The following is a 27,412-nucleotide window of genomic DNA, read 5'->3' on the forward strand; positions in this document are numbered from 1 at the left end:
CCAAAACCAACAATGTTAAAGTTCAACTGTCTTTCAGCTGATTCATTTAGATGAAAGTGCGAGTGATGGTGGTTTTAAGACTGTTTTCCCAGTTGATATCTCTGTAGGGGATATTGTCACTGTCAGAGGAGGCAGAGGTGAAGGTTTTTTAAAAATCATAATTACAGTCAAAATTATATAACATAAGTGCAGCAAATGGAACTTCCCTACACAGTTTCATTTCCTAGAAAAGACTGACTAAATAATTTCCTAAAACAGCTGCACTGTCGTGTTTAGTAAATGTTACCCGAAATGGAAGTAAAGACTGCATTTGTTGGGAACTATTTTCAGCCACATATTAATAAATATTATTGAGTATGTACTGCAACAGTCCAGTGTAGGTAGGATCTGCTCAAAATGAACTACACTTCCCTTGTTCCACCTAATGATGGAATGAATGTCACGCACTACAACGCTGTGGCTCACTGATGTGTTTTTAATCGTTTTTGGACAACAATGGAGGCCTATGGCACAGAGGAGTAAGCTACATTAAGCAAAAATACAGAATGTTTCCAGCCTTGTCCCTTAAACGTACATCTGATGCAGTTGCTCATCTGTTTGTGTGCAAGCTCAGTATGTGCTTCTGTTATATGTGATTGAGTGTGTGTGTGTGTGTGTTGGTGGGTGTCAAACCACATGAATAAATATGGCCACGGAGATAGCCCAGGGTTTGTTGACTTCTCTGATGTTTAAATTTGTGCTGTGGCTTCTCCCAGCAAAGCTTGTGACTCACTCTCTGATACAAGCTAACACGCTAAAAGCAACACTGGGTCAACGCTAACCTATTCTAATTTAATGCTGGGGGGTAAAACTGCTTAGGTAGCTGTGAATTGTTGCCAGCCTTAGCTAATTCCCCCCACCCGAATGACTAGGCTAGTTGTTTTTCAAGAAGATCGATGTGTGCGAGAGTGTTAGATGGCGCCTCATGCTAATAACATCGACACGGATTTTGATATTAGCCAGCTAAGCTAATGCATTCTAATGCATTCCCTGCTGCTTGTCTGTTATAAGTGTGTAGCATCCTGTCTGACTCACCGAGATCTCATTACAGAGCTCTCTGGTCATACAGACCCCTGTCACCGGCCTCTCCTTCCTCCATCCATCCATCCTTCACTCCATCCCTCGCTTGTCTCATCCATCTCTCTCTTCACTCCTTGCCCCTCTTCTGTCCTTCTTCTATCCTGGTCTTTTTTGTATGCATTGCTATGTAGTCTATATTGCTGCAGGTGAGAGTTGATGCTTATGCATGAGTGTGTGTGTGTGTGTGTGTGTGTCTTTGTCAGCACAGGTTAGTGAGCATGCATGCATTGGCTAAAGAGTGTGTATGCATGTAAATTCAGGCTTGTGTGTGTGTGTGTTTCTCCATCGTGAGGAGAGACACGGTTGAATGAACTGGAACTTGATCTTGATTTTGCTTGCATGCACATGCACGCAGGCACAAACATGAGAGCAAATGCAAACTCTCTCTCTCTCTCTCTCTCACTCTCTCACTCGCTCTCCTCTCTCTCTCTCTCTCTCTCACGCACACACACACACACAGTGCTATATTGTGGCATTACAGATGGCTTCTCCGCAGCCCAGCTGTGCTTTGCGCATATTTGCCCGTGTGTTTCTATGTGAGTGTTTACGTGTGTGCACATGTGATTGATTACTATTCTTACTCTCTCCCAGGTGCTTCTACTATTCAACAGCCTTCACTCTCTCTTTCTTCTTTTCTTTCATTCTTACCTTCCTTCTTTGTGTAAAGGCTCAACACACATGGTTTTATCTCCACAAAAGAGATGATAGGTATAATAAAGCAATATTAAAGCACAGAATAGCCTGGCAGCTCCATTCTCTGCATTCATTATGTTTTGCTCACCACAGCGGAAATACATGAAAGTGAGATAATTGATGATATCAAATTATAATTTAATTTCAATTTTTGGCTCAGGCTTATCCCTCATCTCAGCCTCAGGTGACTTTGTGTTTTGTGTGTGAATGTGTGAGTGCGTGTGTGCGTGTGTGTGTGTGTGGGCTCTCATTCTGGCTACCATGGCTACGGCTAGGTCAGTCGATAGACATCTGAGCGAGAGGTCGTTAGCTTCTCCCTCATGTTTTCTCTGCATGAGAACATTAGCAATTAGCCAGATCCCGACTCCGGGTGACTGAGCAGCACACCTTGGGATGTGGCTATCATCTAAATCACAAGCCAACATGAAGTCCATCTCTGACGTCTGTGCCATGATTGTTTGTTTATATTTTTTCACTTGGTGTTTTGTTCTTTGTTTGGAAGAGTATGGTTGATTTCGCTCAGTCCACCGTGCGAGTTGTGTACTGTTGGGCCCAGTTTCTGAGGGTTTTTTTTGTTTGTTTGTTTTTGTGCCAAAACCTTGACTGTTAGTTGTTAGCGTTTGACGTGCGTTTGACGTCTGAGATGTGTGTGTGTGTGTGTGTATGTGTGTGTGTGTGGGTGCATAGGTGTGTGTATCCAAGGTGATGGACCAGCTCTGACAATAACACTCTGATAAAAAAAAATCTCCTCTGCCCCCGCACTACACCCACCTCCGCAATGCCGCAACCTCTTTCTCAGAGACACACACAGAGAGAGAGAGAGAGAGAGAGAGAGAGAGAGAGAGAGAAGAGGAGAAAAGCAAACAGGGAGAGAGAGAGAGAGAGAGAGAGAGAGAGAGAGAGATAAGAGAAGGAAAGCAAACAGAGATAGAACGGGGAATGAAAAGCAGAGAGATACTGAGCAGCAAACAAAAATAGCGATGGAAGGAGAGAAACAGTTGGAAAACAAACTGAAGGAGCGTCAAACAGACAGAGGCGCTCCATTATCACACTGAACGCTGCTTTTGACTTTGTCTGCCATCCACATACCAATGCACATTGTTAACCCTCCCCCATGCCCCCACTCCCCACACACACACCTCCAACCACTAGCCCTCCTGTCACCACAGCAACGGCCCATTGTCTGCGCCCGTCAGCATGCCAGTGTGCCCACCGTACCCAGATTTGGCATCGGGCCTGTGCCCACTTTCAGATCACACAAGCAGAGCGCCGTTCATTCACTTCACTGCCTGTCTGCCTCGCTGGCTGGCTGGCGGGCTGGCTGTGTGGCACTGGTTGCTATGGAAGCTAATTCACAGGCAGTGAACTCACTTTGTGTCCATAGCGTGGAGGCAGTCAAGCTAAACATACGCACACATGCATGTAAGCGGACATGCACATGCAACCTAGCAACAGCCCTGAATATTCAGTATGGCTAATGTGCTCAGTGGGGTGTGTGTGTGTGGGGGGGGTCCATGAGGGGACGTGACGTCTTTCCACGTCCTTTGGTTCCACCTGCAAAATCATTCAGTCTAATGTCATAGAAATACAGACTTGAAATGCTGCGCTGTAATTGGTTTCTGAGTTGACAGGTCAAAGTTCAAAGAAACTTAATTATGTATTTATGTGTGGGAGGAGGAATGTTTCTGCACCTGAGTTATGCAGCTCGCTGACCTTAAACCTTCCTGGTGGATGGATGCATGTACTTCAGCTTGAATTCCTCAGTTATAACATCATCTGCTCATCGGCATGCGGGGGACTGAAGAGGTTTAGCAATATGATTTCATAATGAATCAATGGATGGGAATAAGTGCCTTTAAAAGAAATGGTTAAATGTTATATTTGTAGGTTTTAAGGTGAGGGGAGCTGGTGAAGTGCAATCTGTCCCATGACTAAGCCAGGAATATAAATGTTCTTTTAATACAGATAAATGTAATGGTTGTGTGTGTACGTTTATTATAGGATGGGGAATGACATCCTGTCAGGCAGAGAGGCAGTTAACTGTGCCCTAAGTGCTCTCCTCAGGGGAGTCTCTTTATCCACCAAGGAAAAAAAGAAAAAAGAAAAAAAAAGAAAAAAAAAAAAACCACACACACACACACACACACACACACGTGCACACACACTGTAGACGGCACCCAAGTACTCACGCAAAAATATTAATATGTACACAAATACACTCCACAGATAATCATACATACACTCACGCTTTGTTGCTGCTCGTCTCTGACTCTGTGTGCTTACAGAGACACACCCTCTGTCCTGTCCTTGTGTGTTTTTTTTATGTAACATAGTTCATTTGGGGTCATGGGCTGCCTCTGGTCTTTCTGTAAGTCTCTGTCTTTCTTACATCACAGCAGTGGTGTTTTATCATTGCTAAAGTGACACTTATAGCAGCGATAACATCAGCAGCATCACGAAACAAAACAAAAGGCCATTTATCTTAATTTGCATGTGGCTGCTTTTTCAGACTATGACTAAGATTAGGTAAGTATATGGAAGTGCGTGTTATTATATCACGACAGAGGATACGTTCTGTAACATTTTTCCCACTTGGTACCTCTGTCTGTCTTTCTCTCTCTCTCTGTCTCTGATCTTGCTTTTTCTCACTGTTTCTCTCAGCATTATGTAACTCCAGCAGCTGTTTGAAGGCACGGGGGGGTAGAAAACTTTTCAAAGTACTGTTGTTGCTGCGTGATCAGAACACAGGAGAGACGCCGGTGACAGCTTCTGGTTCCAGTACGATTCTTGACAATTGCCTGGTGCCTCACACACACACACACACACACACACACACACACACTCTTCCTGTACGCTCTAATTGTTGTTATTTCTACCTCTCCGTTTCTCTTCCTTCTCACGCAAATGTACGGGAGAACAGTGTCTGTCTTTGACTGTTTCTTCATATTGTTCAAATTTTCCATATTGTGCCGTGTTTTTCATTTGGATGTTTCTGTTCCCCCGATCTGTCCCTACATCTTGCTAATCCCTGCTTTGGCACCAATCTTCATTTGTTCCCTTCACCTCAAATCTTTTTTTTTCTTCGTCTACCTTGCTGCTCTTCTTTTTCACTCTTTCCAATACCTTTTCTTTTTTTTAATCTCTCTCCCTCCTGAAATCTTTCCTCTCCCTTCGCCTAATTTGTTTTTTTTCTCCCTTTCGTTCAGTCTCTTTCTCTCTGGCAGACAGGCTAAACAGCAGCGGGACAGGCTTTACTTAGCAAGTCACTCATTTAGCTGAATGCACACACACACACGCACCTACACTCAAGTCTCTTAAAGCACACACCTAACTAAAATTACGGCCTCGCTTGGCGGTTATAGTGCTGAGCAGCTGTGCAGGCGAATAAAACTTTGCCCTGCAATTGCACACTTGCCCAAAAAAAAACTTTAATAATAATAAGCATATATCATTCACCATATGCTTGCAAAACAGAAGGCGTGAATGAAGTCACTGTGTTCAGGAGCAAAATCGCTCCTCTCCTTGCTGATGCTGAGTGAAAGCCCTGATTATGCATTTCTTCTGCGTGACTGGGGCACATATACGCAGCCTTGCTAGGGCTAACAAACACATACCTGTATGTGTTATTTCTCACTGGATCAGATGTGTGATTTTTGTGTATTCTGCTAACAAGCCGTCGAGAATAAATCCAAATTTACAAAAGGCAGTCACCCGCAGTCGCATACGAAGTGTCTGCGTGCCCTCATACTTGCACATACACTTATTAGTATGGATAAGTGCAGGTGTGATCGTTACTGATCTTTCAAAAGCCTGATATGTTTGGCTGTAATAAGGAACATTTGATCAAATACTCATCATGGATGAAAGATGCCCCCCCCGCCCCGGCCCCCCTTTCATCTGTCCGCAACCCCATTGCAAAGCTAGGTTTTGTTGCGGTAACGCTGGGATGGGAGGATGGGGTGAAGAGAGGGAAGAGGGAGAAAAAACTGAGACAAGGAGAGAGGAAAAGAGTGAGGAGGGAAGGGGAAGACAGATGATGAGAGGAGAGAGGAGGAAGGAGGATGAGAGACATGAAGGACAGTTGATGAACTGCACAGAGCTGGACAGCAGCCAGATCCTTTTAATGAGCAAAGTGCTGCACCCAACACCTTGCACCTAATTACACACACACACACACACACTCTCTCTCCTCTCTCTCTCTCTCCTCTCTCTCTCTCTCTCTCTCTCTCTCTCTTATGCACACACACACACACACACTATTACAGGAACCTTATTTTTGCCTTCTCCACTCTGCAGCATCCCACCATCCAGCACTAAGTACTCCCTCCAGATCAAACAAGCAGCACACAGTAACCAGCATACAGATGAGCCTTTCCTCTTTCCTCTACACCCCCACCCCCTCATCACAACCTCTGTCTTCTCTTCCCTGCAGTAACCCCTTGCTCTTCCTCTCTAACCCCCCCCCCCCATCCCCTCTCTCTGATGTTCCTCTCTCGTGGAGGGGAATACATCAGTCCTCACTAGACAAACACACTGCACTGACACTGTCCTGGCTAGTCCAATGAAAACATATTACCTGCAAAACTACATTAGGCCCAAGTGCAGACACACGTACACACACGACACGTATGGACACGCACATGTACACATGTGGGCGCACACACGGCTGTGCATGCGAGGAGCTACTGTGTGTAATCAGATCTAGGTTAGCAGCGGTGGTATACTGTTCACTGGAACAGCGTGTACCCGCCCTCTCACACCGCACTCAAGCTGAGCTCGTGGAAAATATGCTCTGTGTGTGTGTGTGTGTGTGTGTGTGTGTGTGTGAGAGAGGTTGTATGATACACATGAAGACGGAGGCTAAGTCTTTACACTTTTGTGTGTATGCGTGTGTGTGTGTGTGCGTTTATGAGTGTGCACACAGTGATGTGGAAGACAGATGAGAGAGAAGTATTTGTATTTCGGGTTTGGGTGCAGCATTATGTTGCAGATCATGTGTTTACACTTTTTGAAGCGTGTGTGTTCCCATGTGTGTATGCTTTATGTAATGGATAACTTGGGTGATCCATGCAGGTATCAGAAGTGACAAAAATGTAGAAGCTCATAGCCTTTAGAAAAAAAAGAGCATGATGCGCCACCAGAGTGTTCTTCTTCATAAACACACGGGCCGTGGTGGAATTCTAAAAATGACATCATGACTGCTTTCGACTTCTTTATTCATATTTTGGGACAATATTACATGAAATCAACAAGTCCTTCAACCTGACATTGACCTCTTAGGTTGTTTGTCTTTACCCTCTGATGTGATCCATAGGAGCATCTCCTGAAGTAACACCCCTATGGGGGCAGGCAAACCAGATGCTGTCATTGTTAGCTTAATAAACATGCAATTAGGGTTGTGGAACGGTCACGGTTTGGTTACTTCCGTAAGGTTAGAGGACCTTCATTGTCATGGTTACAATAATAACACAAGAAACCGTGGTCTCCTGTTTTGTTGACACATCTGTTCACCTCAACTCAACTATATTACGTCACCTGTCCTCCTCCTTTGGGTCGTAAGACACTGCTTGCATTGATACCTTCTAGCCATTTAAGCAAAGCGCAAACACATTGGAGCATAAAACCTGGATTACCAACTGGACAACAGACTGAGGTCCTCAGACCCTCAGGGGCCTCGAGAGCCACAGTCTTTTTAGTGTGTGTATTTGTGTTGTGTTCATGCTAAGCTGCTGGGTGCTGTGGATTCATTCAGTTATTGTGAAGCTCAGCAAAACACATAATGAAGAAATCAGTTACGATAATTAACAAAAGCCGTGGCAGCCATGACAGCAGGAAGACTTGCTACTATTTATAAAGTAGGAAACAGAGATTGTCATTCAATATGAATACAAATGGCATACTATGAGTCATAGGTGGTTTGTCCACATTCATTAGTAGCTGACTGTGTTTATGTGTGTGTGCGTGTGTCCGTGTGTGTGTGTGCTTTTAATGACGGCGCTGTGGTCCGGTCGCTCCCTACAGCCCCGCTTGTGTTCATGGCACTTCTCTTTAATGAGGGACAAACGTTCTCCCTCTCTCTCTCTCTCCCTCTCTCTCTCTCTCTCTCTGTCTCTCTGTCTCTCTGTCTGCCTAATAACCCCCCACAGTAAATAACCATGAGCCTCCGGGGCAATTAGGTGGGCACTTGGGGCTTATAGTCCGGTGCTCGTAAACACACACTCTCTCACTGACGCACACACACACACACACACACACATACACACACACAAACGGAAATTACAGCGCTCTAGTTAAAAATGGGACTGGAGTAATTGAGAAATCGGATATAAACAAAGGTCAGATCAATGTAGAGACAGAAAGATTAAAAGTAGGAAGGAGAGATGCAGAGAGAAAGACGACCGCTTGATGTTTTTAAGTCTCTAACAGTGATCTTGTCTTATCCTCGTCTCTCCCTACCAGACTTTAATCTGTGCTGTTGTTCCTCAGTCTATCATTTTGCCCATTTTGTTAGCCTCTTCTCTCCTTCCCTCTCCTCTCTTCTCCTCTCCTCTCCTTGGACCTCATATATTTGTTTTGGTCTGAGACCGAGAGACAGAAAAAGGGAAGGAAGGCAGAGGAGGAGAGAGCAAGAGAGGCAGAGAGCGAGACTCAGAGGGGAGCTTTCACCTTTCATTTCACCACAGCAATGAGTTGCCAATTTCAGTATGCCCTTTACTGACCATCACACACACCTACACTTACACACACACGCATACTGAAACCTGCTCTCCACACGCCTCCCAATCTCCATGATAATCAGCTTCCTTTCATTGTGTTGCATCATGCAGGAGACCCACTGTTCGTCTGAATGTGTGTGTGTGTATGTGTGTGTGAAGGAGAAAAAGTCAGAGGAAAAGGAGAGCAGACTTTTAGCGTGCGTGCATATATGCATGCGTGTATGTGTGTGTGCGCGCACCAGCCCCTCTTGTCTCTGTAGCAGCGATTGTGTACTCGAGGTACGTTGCCTTGCCATGCCATGCTGTGCCAGGCCAGTGGGCTGTCTCTTGTCTTACCTGTTTCTTTTGACTACAGAAACACTGCTTTTACACACACGTGCAAACATACACACAACAGACACAGTGAAGTATACACATAACTCCGCTGTCAGCTGAAAATATCCAAACCTCTGGAAAAGAGATTTTTATACATATATATATGTGTGTGTGTGTGTGTGTGTGTGTGTGTGTGTGTGTGTGTGTCTACTGGGGGATATTTTTGTACTGTGCTTGAAATTGTTTTATTCTGTTTCCATGCATTTCACAAAGTCACACACACGCATACACACACGCACATACATGCACACTGTTTATCCCAGTGCAGCTGTTTATGTGTTGATGGCGGCCATGTCGCTGCATTGCTATAGGGGATCAGCCTCTCATCTTCCATTCATATATTCTCCCTTCCCTTCACCTCTTATCGTTCCCCCCTTTCCTGCTCTATCATTCTCTCATTCTTACTCTTTTGTGCACATTGTGCCTATCTTTCTAGGCACACTCACGCACACACGCACTCACTCACGCGCACACACACCACCGCCGTTCTCTATCTCACCTCTGTTTTCCGTCCCTGACACCTCTCTACACCCTCTCTGCGTTATCTCTGTCGTTACCCCTCCTCCCTGTTGTGCTCTCTCTCTCTCCCACACATACACACAAACAGACCAGCACACACACACACACACACATGCACGCACACAAACACATATTGCTGTGTCTGAGTCTCTCGCTTGCTTTTTTTTTTTTTTTTTTACTCTCCCTTCTCTCTGTCACACCTCTCCCAGCTCTCCTCCTCCCCACCTCCCTCCCTCTCTCTTATCCTCTCTTTCCCTCTCCTCGGGGCGAGTGAGGTTGTTGGTAGCATCAGTTTCAGTCAGCAGTGACACTGCAGTCTCAGTGCATCTTTTAACGGCATTTTAATGGTATAGTAAAGTCGCCTCTGAAGTGCGCCTATGCAGCATATTAGACGCACAAATACACACACACACACACACCACACACACGCCAATAGGACCAGTATGCATCTGTGACATACAGCATGTATTCCTGGCCAGCACATAAAACCATACTAAAAATAGCATATAGAAGCTTTTGGATGCTCTGTGTCTAAGTAATGGTCACAGATTTTGACAGTGCACCACCTTCTGTTCTCCATACAGCACAACATACGAAACACAGTGATACACATACAATAATAAATCCATAAATCCCAAGTAAACACAGATCGGAAGAGCCAGAATCTGTCTTCGTCACTGGTTTCATAAGATCAGTGTGTGTGTGTGTGTGTGTGTGTGTGTGTGTGTGTGTGTATGTGTAAGTGTGTGAGTGCATTTCAGATTTCTACTTATGCAATAGGCAGAGTAAACAGCGTGCAATGACACATCTTAGCTCTGACATAGCGTCCCATTATAGCACTACGTAACACATCCTAAGGCTCAGGATGCTGAACACAGCAGGAGAAGGGGAAAAAAACAAAACACAACAAACGAACCACAGACAAACGAGAGGTTGCAGCTCATGCCTCCTCTGCGTGTCCTCCATGTGTTTTTTTGCGAGCAGATACAGTGTTTGTGGTCATTTTTCTGTGCCTGCTGTTTGGACAGATGCTGGTGGAAAACAGGGTTGAGGCAGGTGTCTGGTATTGGGAGCGTGTGTTTGTATTTTTGTGTGTGTGTGCGTGTGTGTGTGTGGGAGGCGAATGTTCTTCCACCGAATGAAAATAGAACGCAGTCCCATGAGGGACCCCGCTGTCCTCTATTTGGCATGCACACGCAGGCACAGATGTACACACAGACAAACACAGACACACGCCCCCCTCTACTGTTCCCCCATCTCGCTCTCACTTTTCATCCGCACAGCGCTTCTGTCCATCTTGTATCCCGCTACAGAGGAGAAAACAAATGACAGGGAAAAGCGTGGTACCTGCGTTAGGGGTGAGCCGTTCTCTCCTCCTTTTGTTGTCCCTCCAATCCCCCTCTTGTTCAGCTGTTCCGAGCCGAGGCGAGCTGAGGTGAGCCGAGCCGAGCCGAGCGTATAGCGGCGAGGCTCAATCCTTTTACCCTGCGATGCTGAAAATGGCACCAGTATTCCCTGATAGCGGCAGCCTGCCTGCCTGCCTGCCTGCCTCTCTCTCTCTCTCTCTCTCTCTCTCTCTCTCTCCCTCCCTCCCTCCCTCTCTCCTTCTCTCTCTCTCTCCTTCTCTCTCTCTCTCCTGTTCTCTAGCTCGCCTCCCTCCTCTGCTTGTCTGCTGCCATGTTGAGTGCACGCAGGGCGAGGGGCGGGCTGAAGGGAAGGGGGGGGAGGATGATGGTGGTGGAGGAGAAAGAGGAGGAGGAGGGGGAGGAGAGAGTGAGGGGGACTCAGGGGGATAAGAAAGCAATTAGAAGACAGCCCCTCTTCCTTCCAGTCGGGAATGTATAATGGAATTAGCTTGGGGGGGGGGGGCGGCGGCGGCGGTGGTGAGTGTCAGGGAGGGGGAGGCGGTGGGTGAGGAGTGTGTTGGGGTGCCTCGTCCTGCAGCCTGTGCTGGGGAGTCCAGCAGCCTGTCCGACAGCCACCACACGCTAATGTGTGTGAGTGTGAGAGCAGATGGGGGGTGGTGGTGTGGAGTGTGTGTGTGTGTGTGTGTGTGTGTGTGTGTGTGTATATGTGTGTGTGTTTGGGCTAGAGAGACCTGGGGTGAGAGAGAGAGAGCGGGGGAGAGAGACTGATTGCTGATATACTGATGGGAGGGAGGAGGGGAGTGGTTGAGCTGTGGGACCACCTGCTCCTTCTCTCTCTCTCTCTCTCTCTCTCTCTCTCTCTCTCTCTCACCTCCTGCTCTCAGAAGCACCCGGTAAGGGGAGAGAAAGGGCGAGCGGCTGCTTCAAAGCCCCTCTCTGTCTCAGGTTTGCTCTCCCTCCTCCTCCTCCTCCTCTCCCTCCCTTCCTTCCTCCCTCCCTCAATTTCCCTCTTTCTCTGTCTCTCACTGAGTGGGTGGCGAGGAAGCTGCATGTGTGTCTGGAAACACAACTGTGTCTGTGTGTGTGTGTGTGCGTGCGTGCAAGAGGGAAAGAGAGAATTTAACATGCAATTTTTGATGTGCAGTCGCTCGTGTCTGTGTTTGTTTTGTTGTGTCCTTCTTTTTGTTTATCTCGTTTGGCTTGGATGTGTTTGTCTCTGTTTGTTATTATCTGGGATGCGCGTGTGTGTGTGTGTGTGTGTGTGTGTGTGAGAGAGAGAGAGAGACAGACATACTCCGAGTGTGTGTTTACTCATGTATGAAAAGAGATGACCAAAATCCTAGTGTGAAAGAGAGTGATAGGAAAATATGAGGGGGGTGTCGCAGTGTGTTTCTGTGTTTATGAGAAAATTAGATAACAAAAGTGAAGGAAAAGCGTGTTTGTTTCCATGTGAAGGTGTGTGTGTGTGTGTGTGTGTGTGTGAGAGAGAGAGCGAGCGGTCTTTTGATGGAGACAGCTACTGCGTGGGGGAGATATGTGTATGCGCGTGTCGCTGATTGTGCCATGAATGAAAATAAGGAGGGGGAGGAGGAGGAGGAGGAGTGGGTCTGTGACTCTCTCCTCCCATTCAGCCATCTCTCTCTCTCTCTCTCTCTCTCTCTCTGTCCTCTCCTCCCTCCTTCTCTTGAGTGACAGACGAGGGGCTGCTGGCAGCTTGCTCAGGCGCGCGTCAATAATTAGCATCCTCGCTCCTCTCCTCTCCTCTCCTCTCTCCCTCCTTGTTTTCATTTTGCTCTTTCGTGCAAAAGGAGCGCCTGTCGCGCCGAGCCGAGCCGAGCCGAGCCGAGCCGCCCGAGCGTAGCCTATCTCGGTCATTCTTGAATTTCTCCTGTGCAGCCGAGGGTGTTTCATCGGGTTTACAAGCGGCGGCGCCCCCCTCCCCTTCCCCAACCCCTCCTCACCCCTTCCTCTTCCTCCGCCGCCGTATATATTGCGCGCTGTGCAATTATGGCAATGGCCCGTGATCGCTCCTGGCATGCAGACACACACACACACACACACACACACGAACACACACACACACACACACACGCTAGGATGGACAGATGCGTAGAAGAGCAGAACACACACACACACACACACACGACCTCGGCTGTGTTTTTTTTCTTCTCTCTTTCATAAACAAATTCGTAGTCGCACGCATTGGCAGCCAGTCAGTCAGTCAGTCAGTCGCACACACACGTGCGCGCGCGCGCGCGCACTCACATAATCACTCGCGCGCAGCGGTTCAAGGGCAATTGATTTGGAGTTTAATTTCTCTCCCGGTGCTCTTGACGCAAAAGGATGCGCCTCCGTCTGACCTTGACGACAGACAGGGGGAGTTTTGTCTCCGTCGCCAGGCTCTCTCTCTCTCTCCTCTCTCTCTCTCTCTCTCTCTGAAGACACTCGGGACACACACGTGCACCTACACACACCACACACACACACACACACAGACGCACATGGACATAGCATCTTCACCTGGAAACGTCAGAAGCCTCCATGCACTGTTATAAATGAACGCTTTCCATCTGCTTTCTAATTATAGCCAGCATAAGGCTATTCCTAATTTTAGCTGCAGCCGCGAAATAGTCGTCTTTTAATAATTCATGAGTTCAGAGACACAGAGCCTGCTCCTACTGGCACGCTTATTGGCAGGGTGTTGCTCAGCCGCCTCGAAAAACAAGGTGGAGAGGCCTGGGCTTTTCAGAGAGAGACACCGCACTGCTGTCTCTTTGGACACGAGAATGAGCTCAACTTGTGAATTTCTCAGACTGTTTAAAAAAATCAGATGAAGATGTTCGTCAGAGGCGTCGGCCTTCACCTTGTCCCCCTACTCGGGTTTGCGACAGTCGGCCCCTAACGAACACGTTTTTTAAGTTTTAAAAACCGATGCGGTGATGAATCTTGGGCAGTTCGGAAATCAGTACCACCAGATGCGGGGAAAGCTGCTCTGCGCGTATAGACGTTATCGCTCCCGTGTGCCAAAATCACTTGGGTGAGCTTATCCTCTCCGGGACGCGTTTGTTTTGATCAATGCGGATCTGAGCGGAGCGTGATTTTGCCTACAGCGCTGACATCAGTCGAGATGGTCACGGGGTTAAAAACGACTGCCTCTGAAGAAGCGTTTGAAAGCTCCTCTCATCTCAGCTCTCCATACGCTCCCACACACACACACACACACACACACACACGCACACACACACAAACCTGTTTGTGTGAACAGTTTGGGTGAGGGGTAGTGTTGTGCGTGAGGGTTGTGTCCTCCTATACTAGTGTTTGCTTGCCACTCAGGGAGCGGGCTTTCTAATAATATGGTGGTGCCTTCTGAAATGTGTGTATATGGTAATTAACTGTTTATTTCTTATCAAAATCTGCTGTTTTGTCCTGTTGGCGTCGTTTCAGTGAAATATTATTGTCCGTATGAAGCATGCTACTCATTAAAAAGGCCTTATGATGTTTTGCCTTTTAATTCTGTAGTGTTTCAATGGCACCTGAAAATGACTTAATGTTGGATATGCACGTGAACTTACCTGTTTGCTGTGACATTGTTGTCAGTTGTTCACAAAGTATTTTAGATGCAGCCTCTTCGCTCTCAAGACATGTGCCTTTATGCCAACTCAGGAATAATTCAAGTTCACTGATGTGGGGGGAGGTGTAGGGGTCAGGGTCGTCGAGGACTCAGCCACGCACACCTCTGGATGAGTGGGGAGTCGGTGGCAGGAGGAGGGGAGGGGCGTGGGGGCTGCTCTCTGTTGCTATAGAGACGGGAGGACAGTGGTGTTGGATACTGTTACTAGGCAGGAGAGGCTGTCACTGAATGAGGTGAGAGGATGTGGGGTCGTCCGCTGCGGAAGGTAAACAACATCAGGGCCGGGTGGGAGTGACCAGGAATAGCGTCTATAGACTGGAATAAAAATAACTCTCACTTTAGGGTTGGAGATGACAACTGGAAAAATGTTAAGAGGAAAGTGCCACGTGGAAAAACAACAATAATATAAAATAATATTAAGTAGCCTAAAGCAGTACACTGTCGAAATTAACTAATTTGAACATTTCATCAAAAAACTTAAATTGTCGTAAACTGTGTTTTGGTCACTTTTGTCCAATCGAGCATTATCATGAATTTGTTATTGTACAAGTCTAAGTGCGCAATCTAATGGTTACTGCTATGAAGTGCAGCAACACTGTAGACCGAAAGCCCCCTCCTCAAATTACATTTCTATTCTTTATTTGTCTTGTGTCTATGTTTTTAAAACTTTTTCACGAGGCAGATAAGCGCCTTCGTGTGGACAGTTTATGGCAGGAGAGTAGAAGTCTTAAATCTGTAGCTTCTATGTTCTTCAGAGTAAGCAAAAGTCATGAGACGTCGTCTACACAATGCTTGGAAAGTCAGCTTCTCACTCTGAGCTCAAAGTACAGTTCACTGGCTATGACCTTAACTCGGGGCGACAAGTGGCGTCATCTCTGCAACAGAAGTGTAAACCTCTCAAACATGACCGCGAGACTTGAGCGCCACCTGCTGAATAACTCCCTGGTCCTGAGCTCCACAATCATAACTGTGGTGCACTTGCGCCCCCTGCTGGAGAAAAGTCAGTATACCTTCGTTTGCTGTGAACAAACCAGGAATAATGAATACAGTGTTTAACTAGTTACCTCTTAACACTGTTGCACTGAGGAGAAGAGGGAGGCGCTGCCATTTCTTATCTATATCTGAGGGATTTGGCGCCAAAACAGATATTTTTAGATGTAACAAACAAATTAGTAAAAGCACAATGACATCTCAAAAAATACAGCAACATTTTGAAAACATAACAACATTTCAGATTATTGGAAAGGGTGAGGCAACACGTCTTGATTGTAACTGGACAGATCCCAAGTTGAGCAGCTTGTGGCCCAGCAGTGATTCTCTACATGGGAGGAACTGCAGTCTCTCAAAACACCAGAAGTTTGCATCATTTAAGGGTCACTTAAATTTATCAGACCGAGAAATCACAATTAGCTTTTCTCGTGTACCAAAGCTTGTTGTTAATAAGGAGAAAAAAGCAAGAAATTGACTCTAGCCATCAAAAAATTGGCTTCCAACCTTCACTTACAGCCCTGGTTTTTACTTACTTAAGAGAGACTGCTAAATTTGACATGGCACAGAAAATAACTTCAGTTTATCAATCAGTGACAGTAACTCTCCATGGGCATGGCCCTACTTTGCCAAATCTGATATTCTGATACTTCCATCTGACTAATCCTGTAACCTTTTCAACATGAATAAGTACATTTGTTCTTTTTCTAGTTCACTGTCTTTTTCCGTAGTGAATGCAGGTATCTGTAGTGAAGCACAGTAGAATTCTTCACTGTCTCCAACATTAAACCCACAGTCTGCTAGAACAGTATCCCCAGGTAACAGGTTTTTTAGGAGGAGGTCACTCTCTTCATTAATTTGTTCATCGCTAACTCTTCCTCCCCAGGAAGGAGATATGTAAGAGACAAACCCTGGGGGAGCAAAACAGAAACTTTGCACTGTGGTGAAGCTGGATAGAAGAGTATCACTTCTTCTATCTTTGAGTACAATTCAAATATAATTCTTGAGCTAGCTCTGATTAGTCCAGTGGATTTAGTCTGGTACTTCTCCATCTTTTGACACTTTGAACTTCAATACCCAGACACCCTCTGTGCTTTTATTCTGATGGATTAAACAGTTGCAGCTTTATATTAATGCTTGTTCTTGCTGATTTGTCTCCACAGGACTCAAACTTCAACAGCAAATCATGGAGAGAAGAGACAGACACAAGGAATTCCAGACGGTCAGTTTTAGTTTATTCTTTTCAGTCCTTCCAGTCATTACTTCAGCTGCAATTTGACAATTAACATGTCATCATTTAGTTACAGCTGATGCAGATCAGGACTGTAACTTATCAAACTTCAGAAAAATGTGAACTAAGAAGTTTAAATTAATATCAATCCCTCACTGTGTAGCCCCCCAAAATAGAAAACCTTTTAATCTGGCTTTATCCCAAGGTTACACATAGTTATTGGGTATTGATATATTCAATTTGGCAACTGCAAGTAGAGAATGTTGGCATTTTTGCTCAGTATGTTTTTGCCAGAGGTGGGTCATTTTTAGCTAAAGCACTTTAACACTGTGTCACTGTCTATGTTCATTAGTGCTGAGTAAAAATTCAGTATTACTAGAGTACATGTACCTGACAGGTACATGGTCCACTGCCCCAGGTCTGGTCCAAAGTGGTGGACATCAGTTTGGTATGTTTAAATATAAAATTAGACAATATCATATTGATTCTTTTTGTTTCCTTAATGCTTTTTGTTTCTGTGAGAGTATGAGATGCTGATGGGTCTGGAGCATGAGAGCTTGTCCTGTATGGAAAGTGTTCTCTGGCTGCATCCCAAGAAGCCACACATGGGAGCCTCGCCTGATGGGATTGTCAGAATTTATCAGAAAATTGAGTCCTTTATTTAGTGTCTAATTAAGTGAGTAATATAGTATCTAATTTAGCTAGTAAGTAATTAATTTAATAAGTATCCAATTAAGTGAGTGATTTTGTATCTAATTTAGTAAATAAGTAAGTAATTTAGTTAATTTTGTTCTATTATAGTTTCTTTAAACTTTTTCACTCCTTTACTTTTCTATAAAATTTCAGTTGGTCCTTTTTTTTTCACATCTGATAACCCCTTGCACCCAACTGTCTGTGAGGCTGCTACAATCATAGTGGGGCTTTTTGCTGCTCCAGGTCCTGGTAATGTGAGGGATTTGATCCTCTAAGCACCGTAAGACCACAAAGTTGTGCTCAGCATTCACAAAGTGAAGTTGTGCCTGGACTTGAAAGTAGCAAGCCTGGCTCCTGTCCGGTGTAACATCATCTCCATCATTGATGAGGCAGAATCTTGCTTTGCAGTAAAACTGACATGTAAGCAACAGACTGACTGCCCAGCATGCAGTCTTCAGAGGTGTTGCTAAAGCTGATTTATGTGGACATGGTCATCCTACCATTTACCACATAAATCAGCTGACAGGAAGCAGCAGCAACATTGATGGAGCCCACAGGCTTGGCAGTTAGACGATATCAGTTAAAAAAAAGTACATTTACATGTTAAACATCTTAATATACCTTTATCTCACAACTCCTTGTTCCATGACAGTCGCATGTGACAATCCCATCAGCTGAGGCTCCTGTGTGTGGCCACATGGGATTGTGCCTCATGTATTGTCAGAGTCACATTTCACCGTCCACGAGTATGCCCCCTCTTAAGTTATAGTTCCCTCAAAAAATATGATGAGGTACAACACAATGTCAAGAAATCAACTGCTAAGGAGAAAACATAGCTACAAGTGAGTGGACAAAGTTGCACCCAGCAAAACACTTTGTCGTTAGCCAGTGTTAGTTATTGTTTAGTTGCAGGGGTAAAAACTCTAACACCACAAAGAAAAGCAAGCGTTAAAATTACAAAGTAGCCAAAGGAAACAGTTAGCCACATTAACATAGACACATAAATTACATTACCTTCGCCGATGTTGTCACTGCACACACAGCATTACCCGACTTGGCTCCAACCAATCGCAGGAAACGTTTGTTGTTTGTTTTGACCTTCAGGGCCACCGTAATCTTCTTTCGTTTCAGCTCCTCTGTGTCTTTGCCTCAGTTAAAAGAGCACGTAACAAATGCTGAGTAATGAGGATATAAATACAGATTATCCATAAACAAACCTCTCAACTACCAGAATGTTCTGACCGTCTTCGTCGCCTCCCTTAGACTTTATCCGCCGGCTCATTAACGCCACAGATAAAACACACCGGCGCTGTCCGTGGTGCTGTTGTAGTCGCACCAACAGCACCGCTGTGATCCTTCAGCACCACGGACAGCGCCTCGGTATTCCTTCACCACCGCAAACGGCGTCCTGGAACTCATTTAGCACCACGGGCAGCGCCTGGGAAGTTATTTAGTGATAAGGAAAACGTTGCTGTTTCTCCCTCAGCCTCACGAACAGCGCTATGAGTTGTCTGACCTGGTGTCATAACCAGTTACTATTAAAATGTAGTCTTTGCCTTAGGAAGAAAAGATGCTGTTTTAACAGATAAACATTGGCTGAACGTAGCTTTTTAATGCTAGCAGGTAAAGGTCATGATGAAAACTGAGATTTCGCATATGTTAATCTAAGGCCTGCCCACTGGCTGGATGAGTTTAATGGATGCTAAATGTTTCTGTACACTGTATTGTTAGTCCTTACCCCTCAAAATAAACACACATATTCACCTCCACCCATGCATAAAATCAAGAAAGAGAGCGCCCATATGCCTGCAGCCACCTAAACACACAGATTTTTGTCCTCACTTTTGTCTTTATTGCACACTTTAATCATTTAGTAAACAGATCTTCACAGTAACAATGCAATAGCAGAAAACAGAAGCAAATCACTGTGCGGTGCAGCTTGTTAGGTCTTTCAAAGTATTTATAGGTATTTACACTGATAATATGAAAACAGTGCCCAAGGTTGTCCTTGTGGTGGCACGAGGCGTTTTAACCTCTTTATCGCCCCCGAGCAGACTTGAGTCCAGCTCCAGGGTTTCACACTGTTTGTAACTCTATGAATCCTGTCCATACTGCCAACCCAAAAACATTCAAGTACTCCATTTCTGTCATTGCACAGGTACTGGGTTAGCCAATACACAGGACTCTGGAGGAAAACGGAAAATTGCACTGGCACCACTTCAACAACCTAAATGTCCGAAATCAAACAGCTTAGTTGTTTTTCTATCATCTGAACATAAAAATAGCTCCTAAAGGAATGTCAATTTAAATAGAATCCAAATGCTAAATATTTCCCAATGTATAAAGCAACATGAAGCAAAATCATAACCTAGAATTAATTAAACCACTTTCACTCTTTGTAACGCACCAATAAATAGTCATTTGGACATGAAATCTCATAAAAATGAAACAACATACAAACTGTAACATTTTGCATTGCAAAATTGTAAAATTATATCATAGCAGACAATACTAAATGTTTCAGGTTTGCAGGTAAGGATGGTAGTGCATTTGAATGAAGTGACACACCATTTCATAAACACTAACCCGCACCTCAGTGTGGGCTCCATTCTTTACATTTAGAATATTTTTTGGTTTGGAGAATAATATTTTCGAGTTGTGCTGTTGTACTGCGTGTAGTGCAAGCTAAACTTGCAGAGGAGATGGGGAAAGTTAAAAAAAAAAAGAGAGATAGAAAATTGGAATAAGGCAAAGTGAAGGTACTGTTTGAACTACAGTGAGAAACATACTTGAGCTCAGATTTATGCTGCTCAGAATAGCATTTTCAATCTGTCTGTTCCAAGTCTGTGCCAAGACAAAAGCTTATAAAGATAGATAAAGAGAACACACTATTAGGAAACTCTTTTTTTCTCCTGGTTGAAGTTGTTTCTCCCAAGTCTGACATAACTTTTCCAGCTGATATAGTTGACTCAAAACTTCCACACACTTTCTTAACCTTTTCATACATTGTGATATAACTGATAAAGCTTATTGTTTGACCATAAGATGCCCAGTCAGTGTAAGTTCTCATTTGGTTATGCACTGATATAATAACACATAAAACAAGCTGATACCCTCCATAGTCAAAACAAACAGGACAAAATCAGAACATAGCTGTGGTTCCTTTATGTCTTAAACAACATCTGGTAAAACAAAAATACATCTGTATCTAACAAATACAAAGCCTCTGTGTGAGCACAGTCTTTCATTGTATCTGTGGACCGTTTCTCCTATAAACACACTTACAAGCAGGTTCCATAGAGGCAATGTTGGCAAGTCTTAGAATTCACTGAATTCAGCTTGATATGAGAGGTGGGATTTTTGGTCCAACCCCATTGGTCAGATGGCCACAGTTGTGGTCCATCGTCCATGTGTCTCACCGGTGGTCCCCGTCACCCTCAAGCCTCGCCCTCACTACCTGTGACCTGGGCTCCTGTGGGTGGCTGTGTCCCCTACTAAATCCTCCTCCACGACGTTGACGTAGCCTTCTTTCTCCATGCAGCCCCCGAGGACCTGCAGCACCAGCCGGAGCCTGCGGTCCATGGCCTGGAGGTGAGGCTGGATGAGGACGGGGGACAGTCGGTCACGCAGCAGAGACTCCTCCATCAGAGAGCTCAGCTGATACTCTTCTTTGGCCAGCAGCTGGAGACGCAGGTACGTGGACTTCCTCACTCTGAACATATGAGAGAGACGATAACTGAACAGGTTATTTCAAATGTAACTCTAATATTAGGATAATTACTGTTTTCTGTATATACAAGGTATGGTTATTAAATAACAAGACTGATACTGTAATACAGTTTTATTGAACACACTCCCCTTCTGCATCAACACACTGCTGCATTCAGGTCTTCCACTGATCAAAGCAGTGCAGTTGGTCTTTTGGACAGATGTCTCAGAACCTCTGTCGTTCTTTTCTTAACTTCTGACACAGACTCAAAACTTGTTCCTTTGAGCACAGATTTGATTTTAGGAAAAAGGAAAAAGTCACATGGTGCTAGATCAGGTGAATAGGGAGGGTGATCAAGCACTGTGAATTGTTTTTGGGCCAGAAACTGCTTTACTGAGAGCGCAGTGTGAGCTGGCGCACAGAAGTTTTGGGACAACTTTGGCACAAACTTGTGTCATGTTCAAATTTTCATGCAAAATTTGCCAAACTATGGATCAATCAATCAGTTGAGACCATTTCTGCTATCATTCTCATACTGCGTTGTTGATCATTTTGAACGATTTGTTCAATTTGCTGAATGTTTTCAGAAGTTTTTGATGTGGGCGCCCAAAACGTTCATCGTCTTGGACATCCTCTCTGCCTTCACAAAATCTGTTGTGCCATTCAAACACATGTGCATGTGACATGCAGTGTTCCCCATTCACCTCAGTTAATCTACGAAAAGATTCGGCTGCTGTTCTGTTCAGTTTCACCAAAAAATTCAAGTTAATGCAGCGCTCAACTTCTAAGCTAATCATTTTCCAATGCCTTAGCAAAAATATGTGCACTTCAATCAGTAGCTAGTAGTGAACTAAAGATGTCACTTATTGAGAACTTACAGCAGTTGTGCATGAATACCCAACCTTTAATATATAACACTCAGTGACTGTGAAACACGTGGTTTTATTCTCATAAGTGCAGTCTTGTTATTTAATAGCCATACCCTGTATTCTAAAAACAAGAGATACTCCTCACTGGAGTACAGGGTTAAATGTTCTATGAGATTTCTTTAGATTTTGGTATTTCTCGTGTACAAAAGGCCTGATAGTGACTAGTGTGTTTCATTCTGTCATTAGCAGGACAAAGAAACACCATCCCTGCGATGAAAAAACTGTTGGAAATTCACAGATAATCCAAAAGTCTGACCTGCAGCACTGGCTGAGGGGCACCAGGATGGACAGCTCATCATGGGAATGTTTTCCAAACCTACAAGGCCAAGGATGAAGATCAAAGAATGAATCAGAAATTATCCCAAGCTACTCTCTACTGTATATTGCATTTAGCTTTTTAAACAGCTTACTCAGTTATTGATTTATTAGTTCTGATTAAGTTTCTTGGATGTAGTTCCTCTAGGTCTTCAGAGTGTGAGGAGATAGATTTCAGTTAATTAATTTAGTTTCTAATTAATGCCTGAGTCACTGCAAGATACCACTGAAAGTATTTCCATTACAGTGGATCAGACATTTACTAGTTGACGGACACTTCACAAGCAGATGAATGTCTTTACCCTCTTCCGTTGTCTAGGTGAATGATGAAAGTTTCATTTCCAAATTTCTCAAATGTTTCATAATGATGACGATCCATATTACCTGCAAAAGGAGAGAGGAAAATTGCGGAAAAAATAAGACACAGAATAGGGCTGTGACAGTATCAGATTTTGGCAGAGCCAAATTCTTTTCCTCTTACCCATTAAGAAGTCAAAGATGGTCATGTCCATGATGTCCAGCAGTCGAGTGCCACGGTCATACGGGGGCGTCTGCTTTACCTCGTCACAGTAATCTGGGTCCACCTCCCACCTACAGAACATAAATATGTTTTAAAATTGAATTGGTTAATTACTCAGAGAAATTCAGGCTCTTAGATAATTAGCACAGACCAATCAACATCTCAAAGGTCATTAAGTTTGTCAGTGCTGACAGATTCAACAGTGTGGTTCACTGGTGTCTTTTCCTTACTCTGCTTTCTTGCGTTTGTGGTAGGAGCGTCTCCAGGGGTTTCTCCAGGTCTTGCGTTTGGCCAGGTTCAGGTCTGGCAGGAAGGCTGCCAGTGAGCCTTCGATCTGGTCTGGTTTCCCGCACAGAGCATGCTCAGTGGAGCAGTAGTAGGAGCATTCCCCATAGAAGCAGACGTTATTGGCTGAGGAAAGAGAAACACAGGGAGGAAGAGCAAGAAGTGGTTCAGCTGGATGTGAATGAGGAAGTAAATATGCAGAAAGAGAGGAGAAAATAATAACAGAGATGAAGGGAAGAAATAGACTGTGATTTCAGTGGTTTCAGGGATTAACACAAGTCACAGGCCATCCTTTATTTACATGTTATCCTGCTCAGATGATGTGAACACTGATCAAACTGTCTGCTCAAAGCATGTCATTTGAATTTTACATTTTGTTTCTGTAAACTGTTTAATAAAAGAATCATAAAGAATTATTTCTTCAGAGGCAGCTCTTCCTATGTGACTACTGACTTGCTTTGTAGTACAAATTTAATTGACACACAATTTGGGTTCGTCTTTGTTCTGAAACAGCCTGTATTTTCCCTTGTCACTGCAATATTTAATGTCTTGATTGTTGGACACAAATGAAGTTAATTCAGCATTTATCAGTGTTGTATATGAAGTTATGTGGTTATATTCAGTAAAAATCTGCATTGTAGTGCCCTTGTGAGTAACCTGTCTTACAGTGCCACCCTGTGGTGACTTGTGGTTTTGGGTTTATTTATCATCGCACATTGCACTGTGGAGCAGACCAGGACATACAAACGTACTTAACTCAGTCTGTTTAAAGCAGTAGTGTCTTACAAGTGAAGCCAGTGCGATGCAGTTGTTCTGTGCTCTGTCTAAATGGGATGAAACCAAAGTAGCTGCAGAGACTGGCAGCCGAGCCACTACCTGGAGAGATGAAGAAGGTCCTCCACAGTTTCTTATCGCGCGTCACATCTCTGATCTCCCTCGTCATGTTGACAAGCCGTCCTGCCACCGGGGGCACTCTCCGGAAGTCAAGGATCCTGAAGCGAGAAAGAGACAGATAGACAATCATTTCTATAATCTTTAAAACACAGCCATCTGGCTTCTTGAAGGAAAAAAATATTTTTTACAGAGAGTTTGGATCGACAGATGTGTGAGAACTTGTACTGTTCATATGAAGAAATGCTGTTTGCCATGACGTCCATATTGTTATAGTGTTGAATCACAATGTTTCCGACTTCACTTTCCTCTGAACACATGCAGCTACAGAGCATCTTCAGCCTCCATCTCATTCTCATCTAGCAGTTATGGACAGTTATCCTCATACATATGCCAATTATTGTCTGAACAAGAGACAGCCCAAAGAAAAAGTGGGACATCAGGATCCTATTCTTCACAGGAGAATACTGTTTAGTGATTTCCTATCAAACTTGTCAGTGCAGAACTTGATCTGTATGGTTTCAGCATACAAGATGTATTAATAATTCATCATCTTTACAGTGGATTTCTGTCTCCTCGTGTGATTGGCATCAAAAGCAGCCTTTATTGACATTCAGCATCTGCTTATGAGCAAAACAAGGACGTTTGAGTGTCTGTCTCACGGGCACACACTCAAACACAGACAAATACACAACCTTATGAGCCTCATCTACTTATTCATGATCTATTCAAACCCTCTGCTTATAGTCAGACAGCAGAGATCAGGTTAAATCTACTCGTCCTGCTCTCAACCTCTTCTCCTCCCATTCTCTCACCCCCTCGCTCTCATTCTTTTCTTATGCTCCTGTGTCAGAACATGATACCTATTCAGCCCCTGTTTAGCCTGCTTCAGTGTATGTTTTCTGTCCAAATGACCCTGACCTGTTTGAGACTAAAACTAAGCCTCCTGGGAGCGGGCAGACACACACTAGACAGACCGGCTGAGTGGAACAGAGTTCGGCGAAACTTTAGCCTACAGAGGACAGCATTCAGGAGCCGCAAACTGCACCGTCACTGCACGGCTCCCCCAGCGACAAAGGAGCACCTGTGAGTGCGTGCGCATATGTGTGTGCGTTTGCCTGGGAGAGCACAGTCGGGTGTCTATCCGTGTGCACTCCGCCTATTACACACCCCCCGAGTCACAAGGAGTTCACAACAGATGGCAAGATAGTGCACAGGCAAAGAGCGGTGAGATTTAGAAGCAATTATGGGAGTGCGGTGATGTTACCTCTTCCCTTAAATCTTCAGGATATTTTAGTCCTGTCTGGAATTAGAAATCAAATTAAAGAAAGTTTTAGCAGAGCAAAACATCCTCCTGCTCTGCACTCCTGATTCAACACGAAGTCATAAACTAAGCAACAGCTCGGACACGTATCCAGAGGCTGCTGCAGTCGAACAACTGGGCTATAATTCACAGGCAGCCCCGCAAACAAACTGCTCTTCAGGGGTAACACAAGCACCCCCCCCCCGCTCTAAAACTATGTTGCGGTGGTAATGGCGTGCTTGTGATTTCCTGTTTGGATCCTTGCTCCTGCCCACACAAAAACACACATGCTGCTGACCTGTGAGAGTGTGTGTTTGTGTGTAATTACAATGCCCCCAGCAGACCTTAAGATGACCCGCAGTCCATTTATCATCCTCCCCCAGAATCCTGAACTATCATAGTTGACTCATCTTAGTGCTCCTCTCTGTTGGGATTTTTTTTTAACTTGTCCTTAGAGTAAAAGGATCATGTGTAAATCAATACACTCAGCAGCAAGTAGAGGAGATGTTCCCAGCTCTCTCTGTGTGTTATCTAATCCCTCATGTACTTAATCCTATTCAGATTTTCACAGCTTAAGTCCATTATGGAGCACCTCCGGTTTATAATGGGGTTAAGGTGTTGCTGTCTGTGTGAAAGAACATGTGTGCCCTGTCATTCTTCCTGGTACAGGCTGTGATTTTAAAACCCGCTCTGTGGGGAAACAGATGAGTCAACGAGAAATCTCAGCAAGGCAGAGGGGTGGGTTTTTTTTGGGGTGGTGGTGGCAAAACTCACCTGTCTAAGTGAAAAGCAGCAATCTCAGCGTTGTGCCTCTCGAAGTCAGAGAAGTAGAAGAAGTCTGGAGGGGTTTCCTGCTCCCGCGTTTGCCTGCAAGAGAGTGGTTAGGAGGAAACATTAAACATAACATCTCACATCAATTTCTTTTTAATGTGATTTTGTTTTTGTGTTTACAGTAGATAAGAGGCACAATAGGAACTATAATAATAACAAAAAGTGAGACGTTTCTATTTTCATATTCATCCTGAACTGAAAGATGTCTGTTAAAACTGGGGGCTGAAAAAATGAGATAGTTGAAAATGCAAATTCATACAAAGTCCTGGAGCTCTTCCCTTGTATCAAACCCTCTTGAGTACTGACTCATCAGGAAGGGGATGATGTTATGAGCAACGCTGTAACAAAGACATCAGAAGGAAATTCAAAACAATATCTCGACACTGACCTTTTTTTTTTTTTCTTCTTGAATCAGATGGTGTTTTAATTTTGTGTGTGCTGCCTTTTGATTCGGGACATATTTCTGCGCCTGTCTACGCAAAATCTCCCTGGCTTTCATCAAATTCTTTTGTTTCCTGCAGCGTGAAACTCATCTTCAGCGTCCATTTCTAGGACACAAGCTGACGCATGAGACCAAAGCCTGTGTGGACAAGGCTGCTGAGGGGAGAGCTGGATGAGATTCTTGCTCACATCCTGCTCCTCCCAGCAAACACACACACACACACACACACACACATACATACATACATATCCAGGAGATGTGAATCTCTGCCAACCAAGCCATGGATCTGAGTCAGGGACTGCTAGAAGACTCTGTGTGTGTGTGTGTGTGTGTGTGTCTCTGTTGTCTGGCAGCAGGATATTGTCTCGCCACATCCACACACTTGCTTTCTCTGTCTCACACGCACATATATTAACTGTTTTGCTTGCACACAGTCAGCTAAACCTCACACACTGCCGCCACATACTGTATCCCCTCCCTCTCTGCCCTCCTTTATTATCTCTCCTCCATTCCATTAGTATGGATTGGACTTGAGGGTGGAGTGGTGCATTACTCCCCCTTCTACATTTTCTCCCTATTTTCTTGAGGAAAAAAAAAAACAAACCACTAAAAAAAACGAAAAAAAAAAACCTGTCCTCTTATTCTTTTACATGTCAAGGAAACCGCCACTTACCCATAAATCAATTGCTGCTATTGTGATCCCTTCTTTTCCACCCAGAGCGAGGAGACAACTGATGGTGTTTTTATTTTCAGGGTGCATGGTGGGGGATAAAAGATACTGATGAAGAGTGGGCCAGAATAAAAGGCAGCACAGGTTTTAAAAGATGACCCCGTGAGCTGGAGCACTCAAAGCACC

General features: G+C 44.5%; 2 protein-coding genes and 1 long non-coding RNA gene across 3 annotated transcripts in view; 1 reads left to right on the forward strand and 2 right to left on the reverse strand.

Moving 5' to 3' along the window:
- The window catches only part of LOC108879896 (retinoic acid-induced protein 1), a 55,655-nt gene extending 44,663 nt beyond the window's left edge, over nt 1–10,992 (reverse strand). The window contains 1 exon segment of the mRNA XM_018671343.2: nt 10,770–10,992. The gene's annotated coding sequence lies outside the window, so the exon portion shown is untranslated.
- Nucleotides 1–22,299, forward strand: part of LOC108879921 (uncharacterized) — a 45,140-nt gene extending 22,841 nt beyond the window's left edge. The window contains exons 2-4 of the long non-coding RNA XR_001960409.2: nt 16,571–16,629; nt 20,873–21,024; nt 22,156–22,299. This is a non-coding gene — a long non-coding RNA (uncharacterized LOC108879921). The remainder of the gene's footprint in view (nt 1–16,570; nt 16,630–20,872; nt 21,025–22,155) is intronic.
- The window catches only part of fam20ca (FAM20C golgi associated secretory pathway kinase a), a 37,036-nt gene continuing 29,340 nt past the window's right edge, over nt 19,717–27,412 (reverse strand). Inside the window, 7 exon segments of the mRNA XM_018671365.2 lie at nt 19,717–21,043; nt 22,226–22,285; nt 22,587–22,668; nt 22,766–22,875; nt 23,035–23,215; nt 23,966–24,081; nt 26,058–26,150. Of these exon segments, the coding sequence (XP_018526881.1) occupies nt 20,785–21,043; nt 22,226–22,285; nt 22,587–22,668; nt 22,766–22,875; nt 23,035–23,215; nt 23,966–24,081; nt 26,058–26,150 (901 nt within the window). The 3' untranslated portion in view covers nt 19,717–20,784.

This window comes from Lates calcarifer, linkage group LG11 (genome assembly GCF_001640805.2).
Source record: "Lates calcarifer isolate ASB-BC8 linkage group LG11, TLL_Latcal_v3, whole genome shotgun sequence".
Classification (NCBI taxonomy): Eukaryota; Metazoa; Chordata; class Actinopteri; family Centropomidae; genus Lates; species Lates calcarifer.